A 14,895-nucleotide genomic window follows, 5' to 3' on the forward strand; every position below is an offset into this window, starting at 1 on the left:
TCGTGGTACGAGGACCGCTACGCTACCGGCCGAAGACCAGTCGTAGCTGTTCCTCAACCATCTGAAGTTAAGGTGCGAGAGATTGCTACGTACTGGTGCGAGAACCAGTGAGCGAGTAGAATTATCTCTCGGACACCAATGGAAGCTGCGGTGTGAGAGATTGCTACGTCCTGATGCGAGAACCAGTGAGCGAGCAGAATTATCTCTCGAACACCAATGGAAGCTGTGGTGTGAGAGATTGCTGCGTCCTGGTGCGAGAACCAGTGAGCGAGCATAATTGTCTCTCGAACACTAATGGAAGCTGTGGTACGAGAGATTACTGCGTCCTGGTGCGAGAACCAGTGAGCGAGCAGAATTGTCTCTCGAACACCAATGGAAGCTGCGGTGTGAGAGATTGCTACATCCTGGTGCGAGAACCAGTGAGCAAGCATAATTGTCTCTCGAACACCAATGGAAGCGCTAGAGTTGGTTTATTGCAAGTGTATCTCATGTGGTCAGCATGACTCACGTACCCAACTTATAGCATATCCGGATGTCCGTTCGCAATCATGTCGGGTGATCAAGCCGACGACATTCGCGAGGAATTATCCGTTAACAACCTTTTCTCGAGTAGTCCAGCCATGGCCGGTGCTATGAGATAGGTCGTCAGTCCTCGTTGGTGGGTCGGGTGCGATAACTCCGCATTTGTCGAGAATGTTCTCGATAATGGAGTGTAATCGACCATAACCTACTCGAGTGCTCAATTGTTCCTGAAAAATATTTTCTAGAAGGCAAGATATATAGCAGATAATATTGAGTATGTACTCAAAGAACTGCCAGGAGCAACAAGCATATGTAAATATCAGGCATTATGTAAACCGTAAACAAGCATGATTTATACAGGAGAAGACAGAGCGAGCCCCCAGCATTAGACCGTAGCTGGCTTAACATCGGGGACGCTTGCACAACGGATATTGTATAAGAAACATGCTATAGGTAAACACAATAAATTACAGATCTGACAATGCTGTATGATCTGAATAGGTATGATAAATTGCATATAAAATATTGCGTACCTTTGTAGATACATGCTGGATGTATCTACGGAATTAGTAAACCGATTTCAAAAATCAATCTACTAAATACCTGATCACGGGCGGCTGTCGATGATCACGGGTGGCGTGATCAATAATTCCCGGAACACGTGATGTCGGGATGGATGTTCTCAGTATGCGTCAGGGGTCCGAAATTTGGATCCTAATCGGGGTGTGAGAACGATCCGAGTCTCAACAAAATCCAGTGAATAGATCGAGATGTTGGTTTTGGTTCCTCGATGGCCGGTGTCCTGAGCAGGCGGCGGCATTACCGAAGGTACCAAAAATCAATTGATGATGTCGCTTCCGAAGAGATGGAGATCGGAGACCTCCTAGTTGATAATATCAAGTCACTGTTCTCCACGGCGGCGACGTCTTGAAGTTTGGTTGATCTCGAGAGATCAAATAGTTGATGACGATGATTCCAATCTCGTCGGGAGACGTACTCCAGTCGGGTTAGATCTCCTCACAGCCGAAGTCGTCGAGTAGTATGTTGTCGGAGAATCCATCTTCTTAAACCCATCTCGTCGAAATCCTAGAGCACCAAAATCCCCCTACCTGGCGTGCCACTGTCGACGTTTGATGTCATCATTCTGGTATTTGCATAGTATGGGGATCGTCGGTGCTAGGGTTACGCGAGACTGAGGTAAAAAAGATGGAGTTGAGGATTTTTATACAGGTTCGGGCCCCTGAGCTGTCAGGTAATAACCCTACATCCTGTTGACCGAAGCCGGAGTTGCTTTTATTCACCATAATCACACCAGTACAATATGTGAGGTAGCCTGTCTAACTATTGTCGACATGTCGGTCTGAAGATCTGACTCGTAGTCGACAACAGGGTAGCCTTGCTCCTCGAATCCGTGTCCGGTGAGATCAAAGATAGTGCTTTTGTCCCTCCAGTATCTGGGGACACCGTAGGAGGAGAGTCATGCCTATCCCTGAAGTCGATATCCGGCGGCGTGTCTTGGCGTATGTTGGCTTGTATGCTGTGGCTTCTGTTGTTCCGTATATTGTGGTGGTTGTTGACCGAGGTGGATCTCGATCGTGGTGACAGTGTTGATCGTGTTGTTCCTCCGTATATGTTGATTGTGCCCTCTCCTCTTAGGGGGCCTTGTATTTATACCCATAGTTGTCCCCTTGTCCAAGTAGAACTAGGGAAACCAATATGGATACAATCCGAGTAGTGCTTGTCGTTTCCATGTAGAACTCTGGTTGTCTTTCCTTATCCGGAACTCCCTCGAGGTCAGTTTCCGTATAAGACATGGTATGTGGTGGATCCTGCCGAGATTTAGTCAAATACTAGTAGGTATGTGGTATCTATAACCATGACAACATTTATTTTAGGACGGAGGGAATAGCAGTTAGTGTTGCCGTGTGCACCCTAGTTTTTAAGATGCCGTGGATGATATAGACACTACTCATAGTATGTTTCGATGGAGAAATTATTATGTGCTTTTCATTATCCTTTTTGTCTTTTTTTTTGCGGGGATTATCCTTTTTGTCTTTAATGCCTAGCTAGTAGCATTGGTATCTTTCTTTACACGCACTTATTTTTTTGGAAGCGTATTTATTTCCAGTAAAACACTATGATAAGATTAAGCACATCTTGGCCCGTTTCTTTACAACACATATGTTCCTCTTGCTTATGGGTCCCACATGTAAGTGAGAGGGAGTAGGTGCGAGTAAGGGAAATGTTCCAAACCAAGGTTGGTGGTTGGTGGTGGGTGGTGGCGTGCGTGCTTTCAGGACAGGAAGACGGGCTTGGTCAGAAGACTAGGACAGAGAGCATGCACGCCGCACACGTTTGTTTTTTGCTTATACATTAACAATGCACAAACTTGATCATGTTCTTGAGACGACGACGACGAAATTTCGTTTATGCAACATCATTCACCAGCTTGTTGATGAAAAATAAATAGAAGATGGGCATAGGCACAGGGAATAATAAGAAGAGCCATGTGATCTAAGAGAGATAAAACAAAGGAAAACCATGCAGTAATATCTGATTACTTGTCATATAACAAAATGACAGGGTGAGTACCTATCAGGATAGCATATATCGATTGATAGAGAGGTCCAAAAGGAAGGCAGCAGGAAACAACCAGTCAAGTCATATAAGTACCGAATAAAAAAGCAGGAAACAACCAGTCAAGTCATATAAGTACCGAATAAAAAGGCACTTTCATGGAGACCACCAAATACACCAGCCATTACATCTGCAAGATATTTCTTTTAGCTGGATGAACTAACTCCACGTGCTTGTCAAATACTTCTTCCAACATTTTCTGGAACCATATATATATAGTTTCCATCATGCACCAGATGGGCTTATTTTTCATACAAAAATCATCAGGAACAAAAGAGGGTCTGGTACAAACAGTGGTTTGTCCCATCTCCCTGTTGACGAGGGAAATCGGAAGTTGTAAAAGGCCCCAACAAAGACAGCACCTACAAAGGCTTCCGAACTCAAATGTTCCAGGAGGCAGAAACAATTGAGTCCGTGAAGCTGAATTGCTGCACGGCGGTTATTTTTCCCTCTTCAGGCTCAAGAAAAAACGGACGGCGGACATTAGCTGCCGAGGCATGGAATAGAATGGACATGAGTTTTTTTTCTGTATGGGGGGAGTACATCTACAGACTGTCCAGTTTTGCTGTGTAAGAGGTTTCTCAGCATCAGTATAACAACTCCTGGAAGACAGGATTGACGCTGCGTTGCCACTTCGTCTCGTACAAATTGAGCAGCCTCTCAGCTGGGGTCACTCCTGCAACAAAGTAGGCTACGAATTATTGTCTGAAAACAGAGTTAAACTCTTCATTTTTATTATCTAGAGCCCAGCAAAACCATGAAAATGTTTATATCATCATCAATGAAAAGAGATGCTGGAATGTTGAAATCTTCACCTGAACTGATCACTGCATCAACCTCTCTTAAGAAACCAACCTCCTTGTACCCTCTTCTTTCTAATCCATTCTGGAATAACAAAAAAAGGAGCATTACAGACAGGCAGATATAATCTGCATGCACTCCGTGTTATAAAAGAATGTACATTCAAGAAAGTTACTAACCTTGGACAACTGCAGAATTTCTTCAGCTAGATCTCTTACATATCCATCCCGGAAGGGTGTCTTCAAACCGGTTACAGGTACCTAATCAAATTAAATACAGTAAGGCCGAGGTGACTCTAGTAGCATGTTGTAACTTCCGAACCTGGGTTACTTTGCTAATTTACAAATTATTCTGACAAAAAAGATTGTATAATTCTGTTAAAACTGGTGTGATTGTAAGGCAAAACAAAAGTTTATTTATGGATCAACAGTATATTATATAACTTGGCAGGGACAGAGAGCACAAATAACTCAAGATACCTTTCGCCTTAGCATTTCTCTTTCTTCATTTGTCCAATCAGAGGTCATGTCCGAAATACTTTGCAGTGATTCCTCATCATACAACAGCCCAACCTGTATACAAGTACCAATTCCAAAACTGGTTCAAAATTCTTCCTATAGAACATGGAAGATATAAATTACTACAGTACCCATGTCCAAACTCTTTGTGTTTACTTCTACTTGACACCAAGACCACACTGCAAAGTGTACAGAAATACGAAAGAAGTGCAAAGGAGTAAGCTAACGAACCCAAAATGCTGGCAAAGCACACAATCTCCTCCATGGGCCACCATCAGCACCTCTCATCTCTAGATATCGCTTCAGCCTGACCTGCAAGCCAAATACAAAAGAACAAATAGTTATTACATTAAGCTTACAGTGTCAACATGCCATGATGATCAGCTATACAAATTTAAGGGCAAACCTCAGGAAATATCGTTGTTAGATGGTTCTCCCAGTCATTCAAAGTAGGCAGATCCCCGGGAGCTTGTGGGAGTTTTCCTACCATAAAATCCTGCAAAACAAATATAAATCAAGTTAGTCTAGTTAATAACCAAGTTCTGTATTCTATAGCCAAAGCTCTACCGCATATAACAGAACAAGCACTAAGGTAACAGAAACAGGAAGAGACCCGAAATGACATTCCAGTACAGTCAATGTACTTCTTATTTCGATAGACAAAATACATCGGGACATCTAATGCATAGTCCACATATCGCTCAAACCTGCATCAAAGAAACAAACTATAATCAGAATTTCAGTAACATGGAAACCTTCATTTCATGTGTAAAATATCTTTGGCCAAAATGAGGTCTTCAATCAAATTGCCAGTGTTCTGGGTGGGGGAAGAGGGTCGAATGGTATGAAATTATATATACTAACCCAAATGAGTCATCGAACACAAAAGGAAGCATCCCTGAGCGGTTGTTGTCAGTATCAGTCCAAATATGGCTGCAGATCATGAATGATGTTGGCAACTTCATACAACAAAACAATGTACTTTTAAAAGCAATAAAGCAATCACCTTCTTAAGCTAAGATACCCATTTGGTTTTCCTTCTTTGAAGGGAGAATTAGCAAATATTGCTGTTGCAATCTGTTAAATGGCAACAATCCATTAAATGAATAAACCAGGTTCATGTGAGAGAGGGCAAAGTAAATGATCAGGGAAGATAACAAAAGTACCCACAGGCTGTAATGCAAGACCAGCGCGGAATTTCCTTATCATATCTTGCTCTGAACTGAAGTCAAGATTAACCTTCATGACTCAAGTAAGTAAAGTTGTTTAGAGAAGTAACAATAAGTTTTCAAGTTTCTTTAAGATGGAATTCCAAAATTAGTACATGAACATATAATTACACTCACCTGAACAGTGCATGTTCGGAACATCATATCAAGCCCAAGAGAGCCAACTTTAGGCATGTAATTCCTCATAATTTCGTACCTTCCCTATAAAGAAAAAAAACTGAAGCATTAAAATTTATAGGAACCCTTCTTGTAAGTTAAGTTAAATATGTACGCGACACTGAATTCATACAAAAACTAAAGCTTTACAAGGTCTAAGGCCAAAACTACCTTGGGCATTATTGGTATGTCACTCAGTGCCCACTTTGGCTGAAAACCAATTCCGAGAAATCCAATCCCCATTTCCTCTCCAACTGCTTTGACCTACAAGAATAGACGTTTCGGATTGGATCAACTGCTGGCAAAAAAAAAAACTTTCGGACTGAAGATATATATGGCATGGCAATGCACAAATCATAACTGAAAATCACATAAAGCAAGAAGTTAATACAGGGATGCAGTGCGCATTACCTGGTAAAGATGTGAATTGACCTCAGCACAAGTTTGATGTAATGTTTCAAGAGGAGCACCACTAAGTTCAAACTGACCACCAGGTTCTAGTGAAATGCTTTGCTTTCCCTGCAACCATATACAAGTACCTCGAATTAAGGAACAAACTAAAATTGTCAGAACAAACTGTAATGTTTTTGTTTGTTTTTCCATTAGAGTTAATTACGGCACTCCAGTGAAGCACATGGAAATTTTCTCCACGTTAATTGTTGGTCTAAGTCATGTAAGGTGGTATTATAGGGGAAATAAGAGCAGAATACTACCTGCTTGAGACCGATAACATTATTTTCTTCAACTATCTTGTCCCAATCAAATCTCTCAGCAAGTCCATTCAGGATGTCACGGATCTGATCGTACTTTATAGGATGCAATGTATCAACTTCAAAACCGAACTTCTCATGTTCTGTGCCAATTCTGTGAAATCAGAAATTTATTTATGGCATAACCAAAATAACTAACTGGAATACTCCATATCAAACAAAGCAGGAGTAAATTGAACAAACAAGATGACATTGCCAATGCCACAAAAACTGAATGCAGGCACCAGCAGAACTTTCATGCCCAACGAATGGTGCTAGCAGATCAGGTAGAAATAACAATCACAGCTAAAATTACCAATAAAAAAATGATCAAACAGTTGCATTAACAACGCATAAGACTAAACAGTTTGTCTGCACAACATTAGAGTACTAGAGCCATATAAACCAGTTCATCAGTCATCAATAGAAAGCCCGAAATCAATCGATTTATAACTAAAACTGCAATTGCGTAGCTAAAGCAGCGAGTTAGGCTATGCCAATAGGAAATTCTCCAATTCCACATTTCCATCGAACCCGATACGATAATGATGTCTCCATGCGAACCATTCTACCAACCCCTAGTTTTTGTAGAGGAAAAAACTACCTACCACTACCACTAGTGAAGCAGTGACAAGCTATCCAATTTCGCGAAAAGAAAAAAAAAACAAACACAAGGGAATCTCCTCTCCTCACCTCCAGTTCTCCTTGGGCTTGCACCCGGAGACGAGGTAGGCCATGAGGTCCTCCTTGGTGAGCGGCTCCGTCATCTGCACCGCCTCCTCCGTCGGTGGGCTCGCTGCCACGGCCCCGCCTCGCCCCCTCCCCCTCCCCGCCGCCGTCGGGACAGCGACCACCGGCCGCCCCCTCCTCCTCCTCCTCCTCCCCGCCGCTCCCCCGTCCGGCGCCACCCGCGCCACCGCGAGCCGCGACGCCACCGCCATCAAATCCGTACACCTAAGAAAAACCTTGAGAATCCAACAAAAAAAAAAAGGGAAAAAATCAGCCGAAAATTGACGCGACAATACGTGGGCTCGGCTCACGAGGCCGCGGAATCGGGCTCACTCACCTCACCTCACCTCCCCTCCCCGCCGGCGAGAGAGGCGCCGCAGCGGCGGCGGCGGCAGCGAGGCGAGTGCGAGTGAGAGACAGCGAGAGGGAGAGGCGAGCGAGAAGATGATAGAGAGGGGGAGGCGAGGCGGCGAGGTTATAAAAGCGGTGGGGTGGGGCCCACACGTCAGTGGCTGGGTGACGCCACGTCAGCTGGGCTCTCCCCTTGAAGTGCGCGCTGTTTTTGCTGCTGCTGTTGATGATGCACGAGGGCAGTCTCAATTCATGGTGTTCATAAATAATGTCTATGATGCCATGTCAATAAGACATCACAATAGAAACTATACTTTACAATCTATGGTTTCTTAAAGTGGGCCATTAATAAATATATCATCTCTTTTCTCTACCATATTTATTCTTCATCTATTAGGAGGGAGCCTTTTATGTGGAGCGGTTTTGCGCCCCAATCCGGGTAACAAACGGTTATAGACTTACCTTCAACTTCAATATCAAAAAAGAGACGCTACAAAACGGAATGCTGTTCGAACGAGACAACATTAATATGGTAGTTACGATTCGGTCCCCGTGATTTACGGTGATATGTCCTAAATATCCCAGATCCAAAAATCAAGGCGCAAAACCAGGTTCCTCCTCGGCATCGCGCGCGATACCTCGTCGGTGTTGGCGACACCCAGATCCTCGTCGGCGACGGCCGGCAACCTCGTCGGCGACACCGAGATCCTTGTCAGCATCGCGCGCGGAGCGCGTGATACCTCGTCGGCGTCGGCGACACCCAGATCCTCCTCGGTATCGCGCGCTACCTCGTCGGTGACACCCAGATCTTCGTCGGCCACGGCCCGCAACATCGTCGGCGACACCCAGATCTTCCTCGGCATCGCGCGCACGATACCTCGTCTGCGACACCCAAATCCTCCTCGGTATCGCGCGCCACCGCGCGCGATACCTCGTCGGCGACGGCCGGCAACCTTGTCGACGACACCAAAAACATCCTCGGCATCGCGCGCTACCACGCGCGATACCTCGTCGGCGACGCCAACTACATCCTCGGCTTGCACGGGCGATACCTCATCGGCGCTGACCACAACCAGAACACTCCTCGGCGTTGATAGGTATTTTGATCTAAACTTGATACCTAATACTAGATGTTTTAAAACTTGATACCTAGTACTAGATGTTTTGAAACTTGATACTTGATACTAGATGTTTTAAAACTGGATACCTTATACTAGATAGATGTTTTAAAACTTGATACCTGATACTTCTGTAAGTAGAAATGCTAAATTTGTATCAAAATTGGTGAAAAAAGAAAGCTGGTACTATTGTCCATGGTAATCTTACACTTATGTTTTGTGCTCATTTATCAATGTTTGTGCTCTTGCAAAAAAGCTGATAACTATATTTTTAGTAATCTGGTACTTCTGATTGTAGAACTGAAAAAAGTTTGATGAAAATTGGTACTAACCTGATAATGGTATGTTTGTCTAATTTAAGCCGTATAGAATTTAATGTTTCTTTTTGTTTTGCACTATCAAAATGTGAAGGGGGAGTGGAAAAAAGTATGAGTTCATCAGTTGGTTCTATTGAAAGAAGAATGGAAGATCTTCAAAACATGGGTGTTGGGGCTTGTGTTTCTGCTGAAACAAGTGTGAATGAGCAGGCTACAAGTGTGGGTGAGAGATGCTGAAGTTCTGAGGGCAGCACTGCTTGAAGCTGGAATAGTCACAGGACCCACAAGTATTTTGCAAGTTGATGCTGGGGATGGATTTGAAATAGAACCAGTAAATCGAACTGGAGGATCTGAAATGGAGGCTGAAACAAGTGTGAATGAGCAGGCTACAAGTGTGGGTGAGAAGGATATAGATGCTGAAGTTCTGAGGGCAGCACTGCTTAAAGCTGGAATAGTGGCAGGACCCACAAGTATTTTGCAAGTTGATGCTGGGGATGGACTTGAAATAGAACCAGCAACTACAACTGAAGGATCTGAAATGGAGGGTGTCCAATCACAACATGTGGTACCATTTGTTGGTATGGAGTTCTTTTCAGAGAAAGAGGCACGCGTGTACTACAATAGGTATGCAAAAAATTGGGGTTTCGGTACAAAGGTTTCGAGTTGCAAAAGAAGCAATGTCACCAAAGATTACAACACATATGAGTTCGCTTGCTATTCTGAACGCACAAGTAAGGAGCAGAATGCAAAATCAAGTATTGGAAGCAGATCCAGGAAGTGCAACAGCATACGGAAAACTGATTGTAAGGCGAGAATGGTGGTTGTTAAAAGGGCTGAAAAGTGGGTGGTGACAATAGTAGACTTAGATCACAATCATCCTCCTTTGAGCCCCAATTCTCTAAGGTTCCTAGAATCACACCGTAACGTGTCGGATGAAGACTATGAGCTAATAGAATTACTGCACAACAACAACATCCCCACTAGAAGAATCATGTCTGTCCTGTCTGATTTGTATGGTACCATGCGTAACATACCATTCACAAAAAAAGATGTTAGCAATCTGAGGACATTGATGAGAAAACGGACTACTACAAACGGAGACATGGCTGAAACCATCAAGTACTTCCAGGAATTGCAAGCAGAAGATCCATCGTTTTTCTATAGCATGGAACTAGACTCGGATAATACGGTTGGTAGCTTATTTTGGGTGGATGGTGCCTCAAAAGAAGCATACAAGAAATTTGGTGATTGCACCGTCTTCGACACAACATACTGCACAAATAAGTATAACCTCCCATTTGCTCCGATAATCGGGGTAAGCAACCATGGCCAGACTGTCCTATTTGGGTGTGTATTCCTAAAAAATGAAAAGGTTGAAACTTTTGAATGAGTGTTTGAAACATTCTTGAAAGCAATGGATGGAAAGAGCCACAATGCATCATGACTGATCAGGACAAAGCAATGGAGATTGCAATTGCAAAAGTGCTGCCAAGAACTATTCATAGGTGCTGTATGTGGCATGTGCATAGGAATGGTAGTACCAACCTTGGTGTGCTGTTAAACGGCAAGGAAGGGTTTGAAATAGACTTGAAGTCATGCATTGATAATTCTTTGAACGAAGAAGAATTTGATGTAAGTTGGGATGCAATGATTGATAGACATGAGTTGTGTGGGAACAAGTATATGCAACACCTCTATGATAACAGGAAAAAGTGGGTCCCCTGTTTTTTCATGGATTACTTCTTCCCATTCATGAGCACCTCCCAAAGGAGTGAGAGCATGAACAAATTATTCAAAGATTTTGTCCATCCAGCTGATTCAATCAGGAATTTCATCTTCCAATATGAGAAACTTGCCCAATCTTGTCTTGACAGGGATGACAATCAGCGGTTTATAATAGTCCAAACAGACCCAAAAATGTGGTCTATCTATCCAATGGAAGAACAAGCCTCAAAGTTCTATACACGTGCAATGTTTGAGGAGTTTCAAGAAATGCTATACAGAGCTACCAAATACAAAACAATAAATGGGGCCGGAACCTGGATCATATTTTGTGCAGCTAATTTTGGATGATGACAGCAAGAAATTCTTGGTTCATTATGACATAAACAATGAAACCTACAGTTGTGCCTGCAAAAAATTTCAAAGGGATAAGATACTGTGTGGACATGTTTTAAAAGTGATGACACAATTGAATGTGTATGTGGTACCAGAAAAATATATGTGTGATCGTTGGACAGTAAGAGGATCCGAACACGCTACAAGTACTCTTGTACCAGCACAAAATGATGAAGGAGCAAGCTGGAAGATGAGATATATTTCACTCTGTAAAAAATCAGCAACAGTTGCGTCTGAAGCCTATAAAACAAAGCAAGGTTATGACCTAGCAAAGAAGACAATTGATGATTTGCAAGCAACACTAGTGATGATGAACTCAATGCCACAAGTGGTAGCAAAGATTCTGTTGCAGATGTGACTAGACTAAAGGATCCTAAAAAGAAAGTTTCGAGGGGTAGACCTAAAAATTCTACTAGATTGAAATCTGTTCTTGATGACACCAGCGGTTCGACAGGCCGTAAAAAGAAAACGCCAAGTGATAGCAGCAAGTTCTAAGAAGAAAAAACTTGATGATACCAGCTATTTGGTGAGCCATGAAAAGATATCATCTAGCAATCAAGGCTCTGCGTGCTAATATGAGGTAACAAAAAATAGTCAATTTTTATTCATGTTTGCATCGCCAAAAAAAAAAGAGAAGAAGATTGATGATTTTGGTACTGTCCTCTTTTTATATGCAGGATTGTGATGATCCCACCAGGTGGTAAAACCCCACAGTTCATGTGATTCTTCAAAAAAAATGAAACATTCCTATGCTTCTACTTTTAAAAAAACAATGGTGTTGTAATATTTGATATACTTTGTTGTGGTGTGGCTAAGAAAATTATGTTATCACTGTGATGAATGTGGGCACAAAAGTGTACTTGTGTTCTGATATGTTGCGTTTATGAATATTTGTGCTATAACATAAGTACATTGTGTTATGACATGTTGCAGTTATGCATATGAATTTGTGCTATGAGCCAAAAAAATTATTTTTCTAACTAAAAAGGATACCTGGTACACCCTGGTTTCATCTAGCTAGTACCAGGTACCAGCAATATGCTCTGCCTGATAAAAAAAGGCATGCTGGTGCCTGGTACAAAATGGGATACCCTGGTACCAGTATGGTACCTGGTACCTGATACCAATATGGTACCATGCAAGTGCCTGGTGTAAAAAAAGGTACCAAGGTGATACCCTGGTACCAGTATGGTACCTCAGTATGGTACCTAGTACCTGATACCAGGGTGATACCTTGGTACCAGTATGGTACCTGGTACCTCGTACTAGTAGTATGGTACCAGGCTGATACCTAGTATCTGGTACCTGATACCAGGGTATTACCCTGGTACACCAGTATGGACCTGATACCAGGGTGTTACGCTGGTAATAGTATGGTACCCGTTACCTAATACTAGTATGGTACCAGGCTGATACCTGGTACCAGTATGGTAGCATGCTAAATGATTAGCTAAAAAAGAATACCATGCTGATACCAGTGTGGTAAGTACCTGATAAATGGCACAGCATGGTGACTTATTGGCAAAAACATCATAGGCATCATAGTTGAATTTTTTTTTAAAAGAAGGGTTGCTGATCTAGAACATCAAGTTGGATGAAAAAGATACCTTTTCAAAGAAATATATGAGTTAGTAAGTTGAAAATCACATGTATTAGTGCAAACTACAAAATGATACTATTTGGCTAGGGAGTGTCAGTCTACAAAACACACTGCTTTAGTTTTAGTGCAAACTGTATCAAGATCAGTGAGGGAACCTATACAAAAGAGTCTACATCCTGGCATTACATCTTGGCACTTTTGCCCCCAAACAACAAAGGATAACAAAAATGACAGTTCTTCAAATGACGCGATGAGGGTGTAGATCATTGAAGCGGTGGTACAACAGCCTGTGGCAAATCATCGCACGGTATTGTCGCATGTCCTTCTGAGGAAGAGAAACATACAAACAGTCAGCTTTTAGAAGCAGAAAAAATGTATGTATAGGGTGAAAAAATTAAAAAAATGTCAAACAAAGGAATAAAATACCGTGTTGTATCTAACAAGAGTCCTGCCGTTGTGACACTCAAGCATCCTCAAAAGGCAGAAACCTTAGTCATGACTACATTGGAACAGAATAGAAAAAAACAGTGTGAAAAAAAATGGTAATTGCATCTGATTTATGTCAAGTATCACATGATTACTAGAAAAAAAATCAAAAACAAATACAGTATACTTACAACCTATCTTGGCTAGGGGACACAGGATACTGGATTTTGAAAAGGCAAAATCCAAGGTGGAGGTGACAGTCTCCGGCGAGGTCAGGTACCAGGCGCACTACACCAAGTGCAAACTCCCGCGACATGCCCGCTCAAGCTGCAGCTTGCGCCGCCGGCGGTGGTGTTCCGGAAGGTCAAGTGCAAGCTTGCCACTGCCGACAAGAACTACTAGTGCTAACCTTGTCGTGGGCATCCCCATGGCTGTGCCTAGCTTTGCTAGTGATTACACGATTGATTTGTTTGTTCCTCTGGTTGAGTTTGTGATTTAATTCCTCTCTGAATTTGTGGTGGATTTGAAGGAATTGTACTATTGTAGTGTTTGATTCAACACGGTTCTTTGATGATTGTGGAAAGGGAATTTCTCCTCTTTTATTTTCTCTCCATCATTCTCTCTCTCTCTACTATTTCTTCAAGCAAGCCTGAGGAAGAGGGAGAGCGCTGGCGCCGGCACGGCGAGGCACGGGCTGGTGCGATGCCTCGGCTGGGACGACGCTGCACGGTCGTGTGCAGGGGCCAGGGCCGGCACGACGAGTCACCGCTCCGCTGCCCCATCTAGAAACAGAGAGGGAGAGAGGGGCTTACATGTGGAGCTCCGCTCGCCTCGCCGGTGTTGTGCCCAGGGTGCTCATCCGCCCGCCAACACCAGGTGATGAATCCGACCGGGTTTGGTTCGACCAGGGACCCAAGTCTAGGATAGATGGTGAGGCACAGGGGCACTCCGGTTATTTTGAAAAAAAAAACTCACCACTTTCAGTCTGGAAATGATAAAATAATACGTCCGGTGTCCTACGGCCAATTGCACAACTTTGATAGTGTCTATGAGCAGTGTCACGTTTTTGCGGTCTCTCAGCTAATTACATGATTTTTGAGTGTCCTGTAGCAAATTTTACCTAATAATAATACGGTGATGATGGTATTTTTGTTAAAAAAAATACATTTCTACTTTTTTTATAAAAGGGAAAGGCATGTGTACTTGAATATGTTTTTTTCAAAAATTCAGTGGTTTTAAAAGCTTTTGTCTAAACCATGGGTACATATGTAAAATTATAAAACAGAAAATGTATCGGTGATAGTATTTTTTTTTGTCAGCTTGTGGACAAATAACTACATATATAGTGTGGTTCTCGAACTATAATTTATCTAAAAACATTTTACTCCAATACGACGTAGATAATATGGTCTATACTATATGGCGTCCTGACTATTCTACCGTTCCTATCACGATGTCTGGATATCGAGGTCGATCTATAGGTGAACGCAGGTCACCATCTACATCGAAGCATCTTCTCTAGTCAATGCGTTGGGGGCACAATTGCAATGCGTACGGGAGGCGGCAAAGTGCCGTGGCCAACGGACCTTTTTATATCTTATTTTGACTTTTTCCTAAGTTAACA

General features: G+C 42.8%; 1 protein-coding gene across 1 annotated transcript; it reads right to left on the bottom strand.

Annotated features, from left to right (window-relative positions):
• Nucleotides 1-3,171: 3,171 nt before the first annotated feature.
• On the bottom strand, nt 3,172-7,794 carry LOC127780619 (glutamate--cysteine ligase B, chloroplastic). Its single transcript, XM_052307548.1, has 16 exons — nt 7,679-7,794; nt 7,306-7,577; nt 6,577-6,727; nt 6,275-6,382; nt 6,035-6,127; nt 5,825-5,908; nt 5,649-5,717; nt 5,485-5,555; nt 5,343-5,411; nt 5,092-5,185; nt 4,885-4,974; nt 4,710-4,790; nt 4,440-4,532; nt 4,140-4,220; nt 3,975-4,044; nt 3,172-3,835 (listed from the first exon to the last, which is right to left on the bottom strand). Exons 2-16 carry the CDS (start codon nt 7,551-7,553, stop codon nt 3,747-3,749), a joined length of 1,491 nt encoding a protein of 496 aa, XP_052163508.1. The 5' UTR covers nt 7,554-7,577; nt 7,679-7,794; the 3' UTR covers nt 3,172-3,746.
• Nucleotides 7,795-14,895: the final 7,101 nt, after the last annotated feature.

The sequence above is a fragment of the Oryza glaberrima genome, chromosome 7, assembly GCF_000147395.1.
Source record: "Oryza glaberrima chromosome 7, OglaRS2, whole genome shotgun sequence".
Taxonomy (NCBI): Eukaryota; Viridiplantae; Streptophyta; class Magnoliopsida; order Poales; family Poaceae; genus Oryza; species Oryza glaberrima.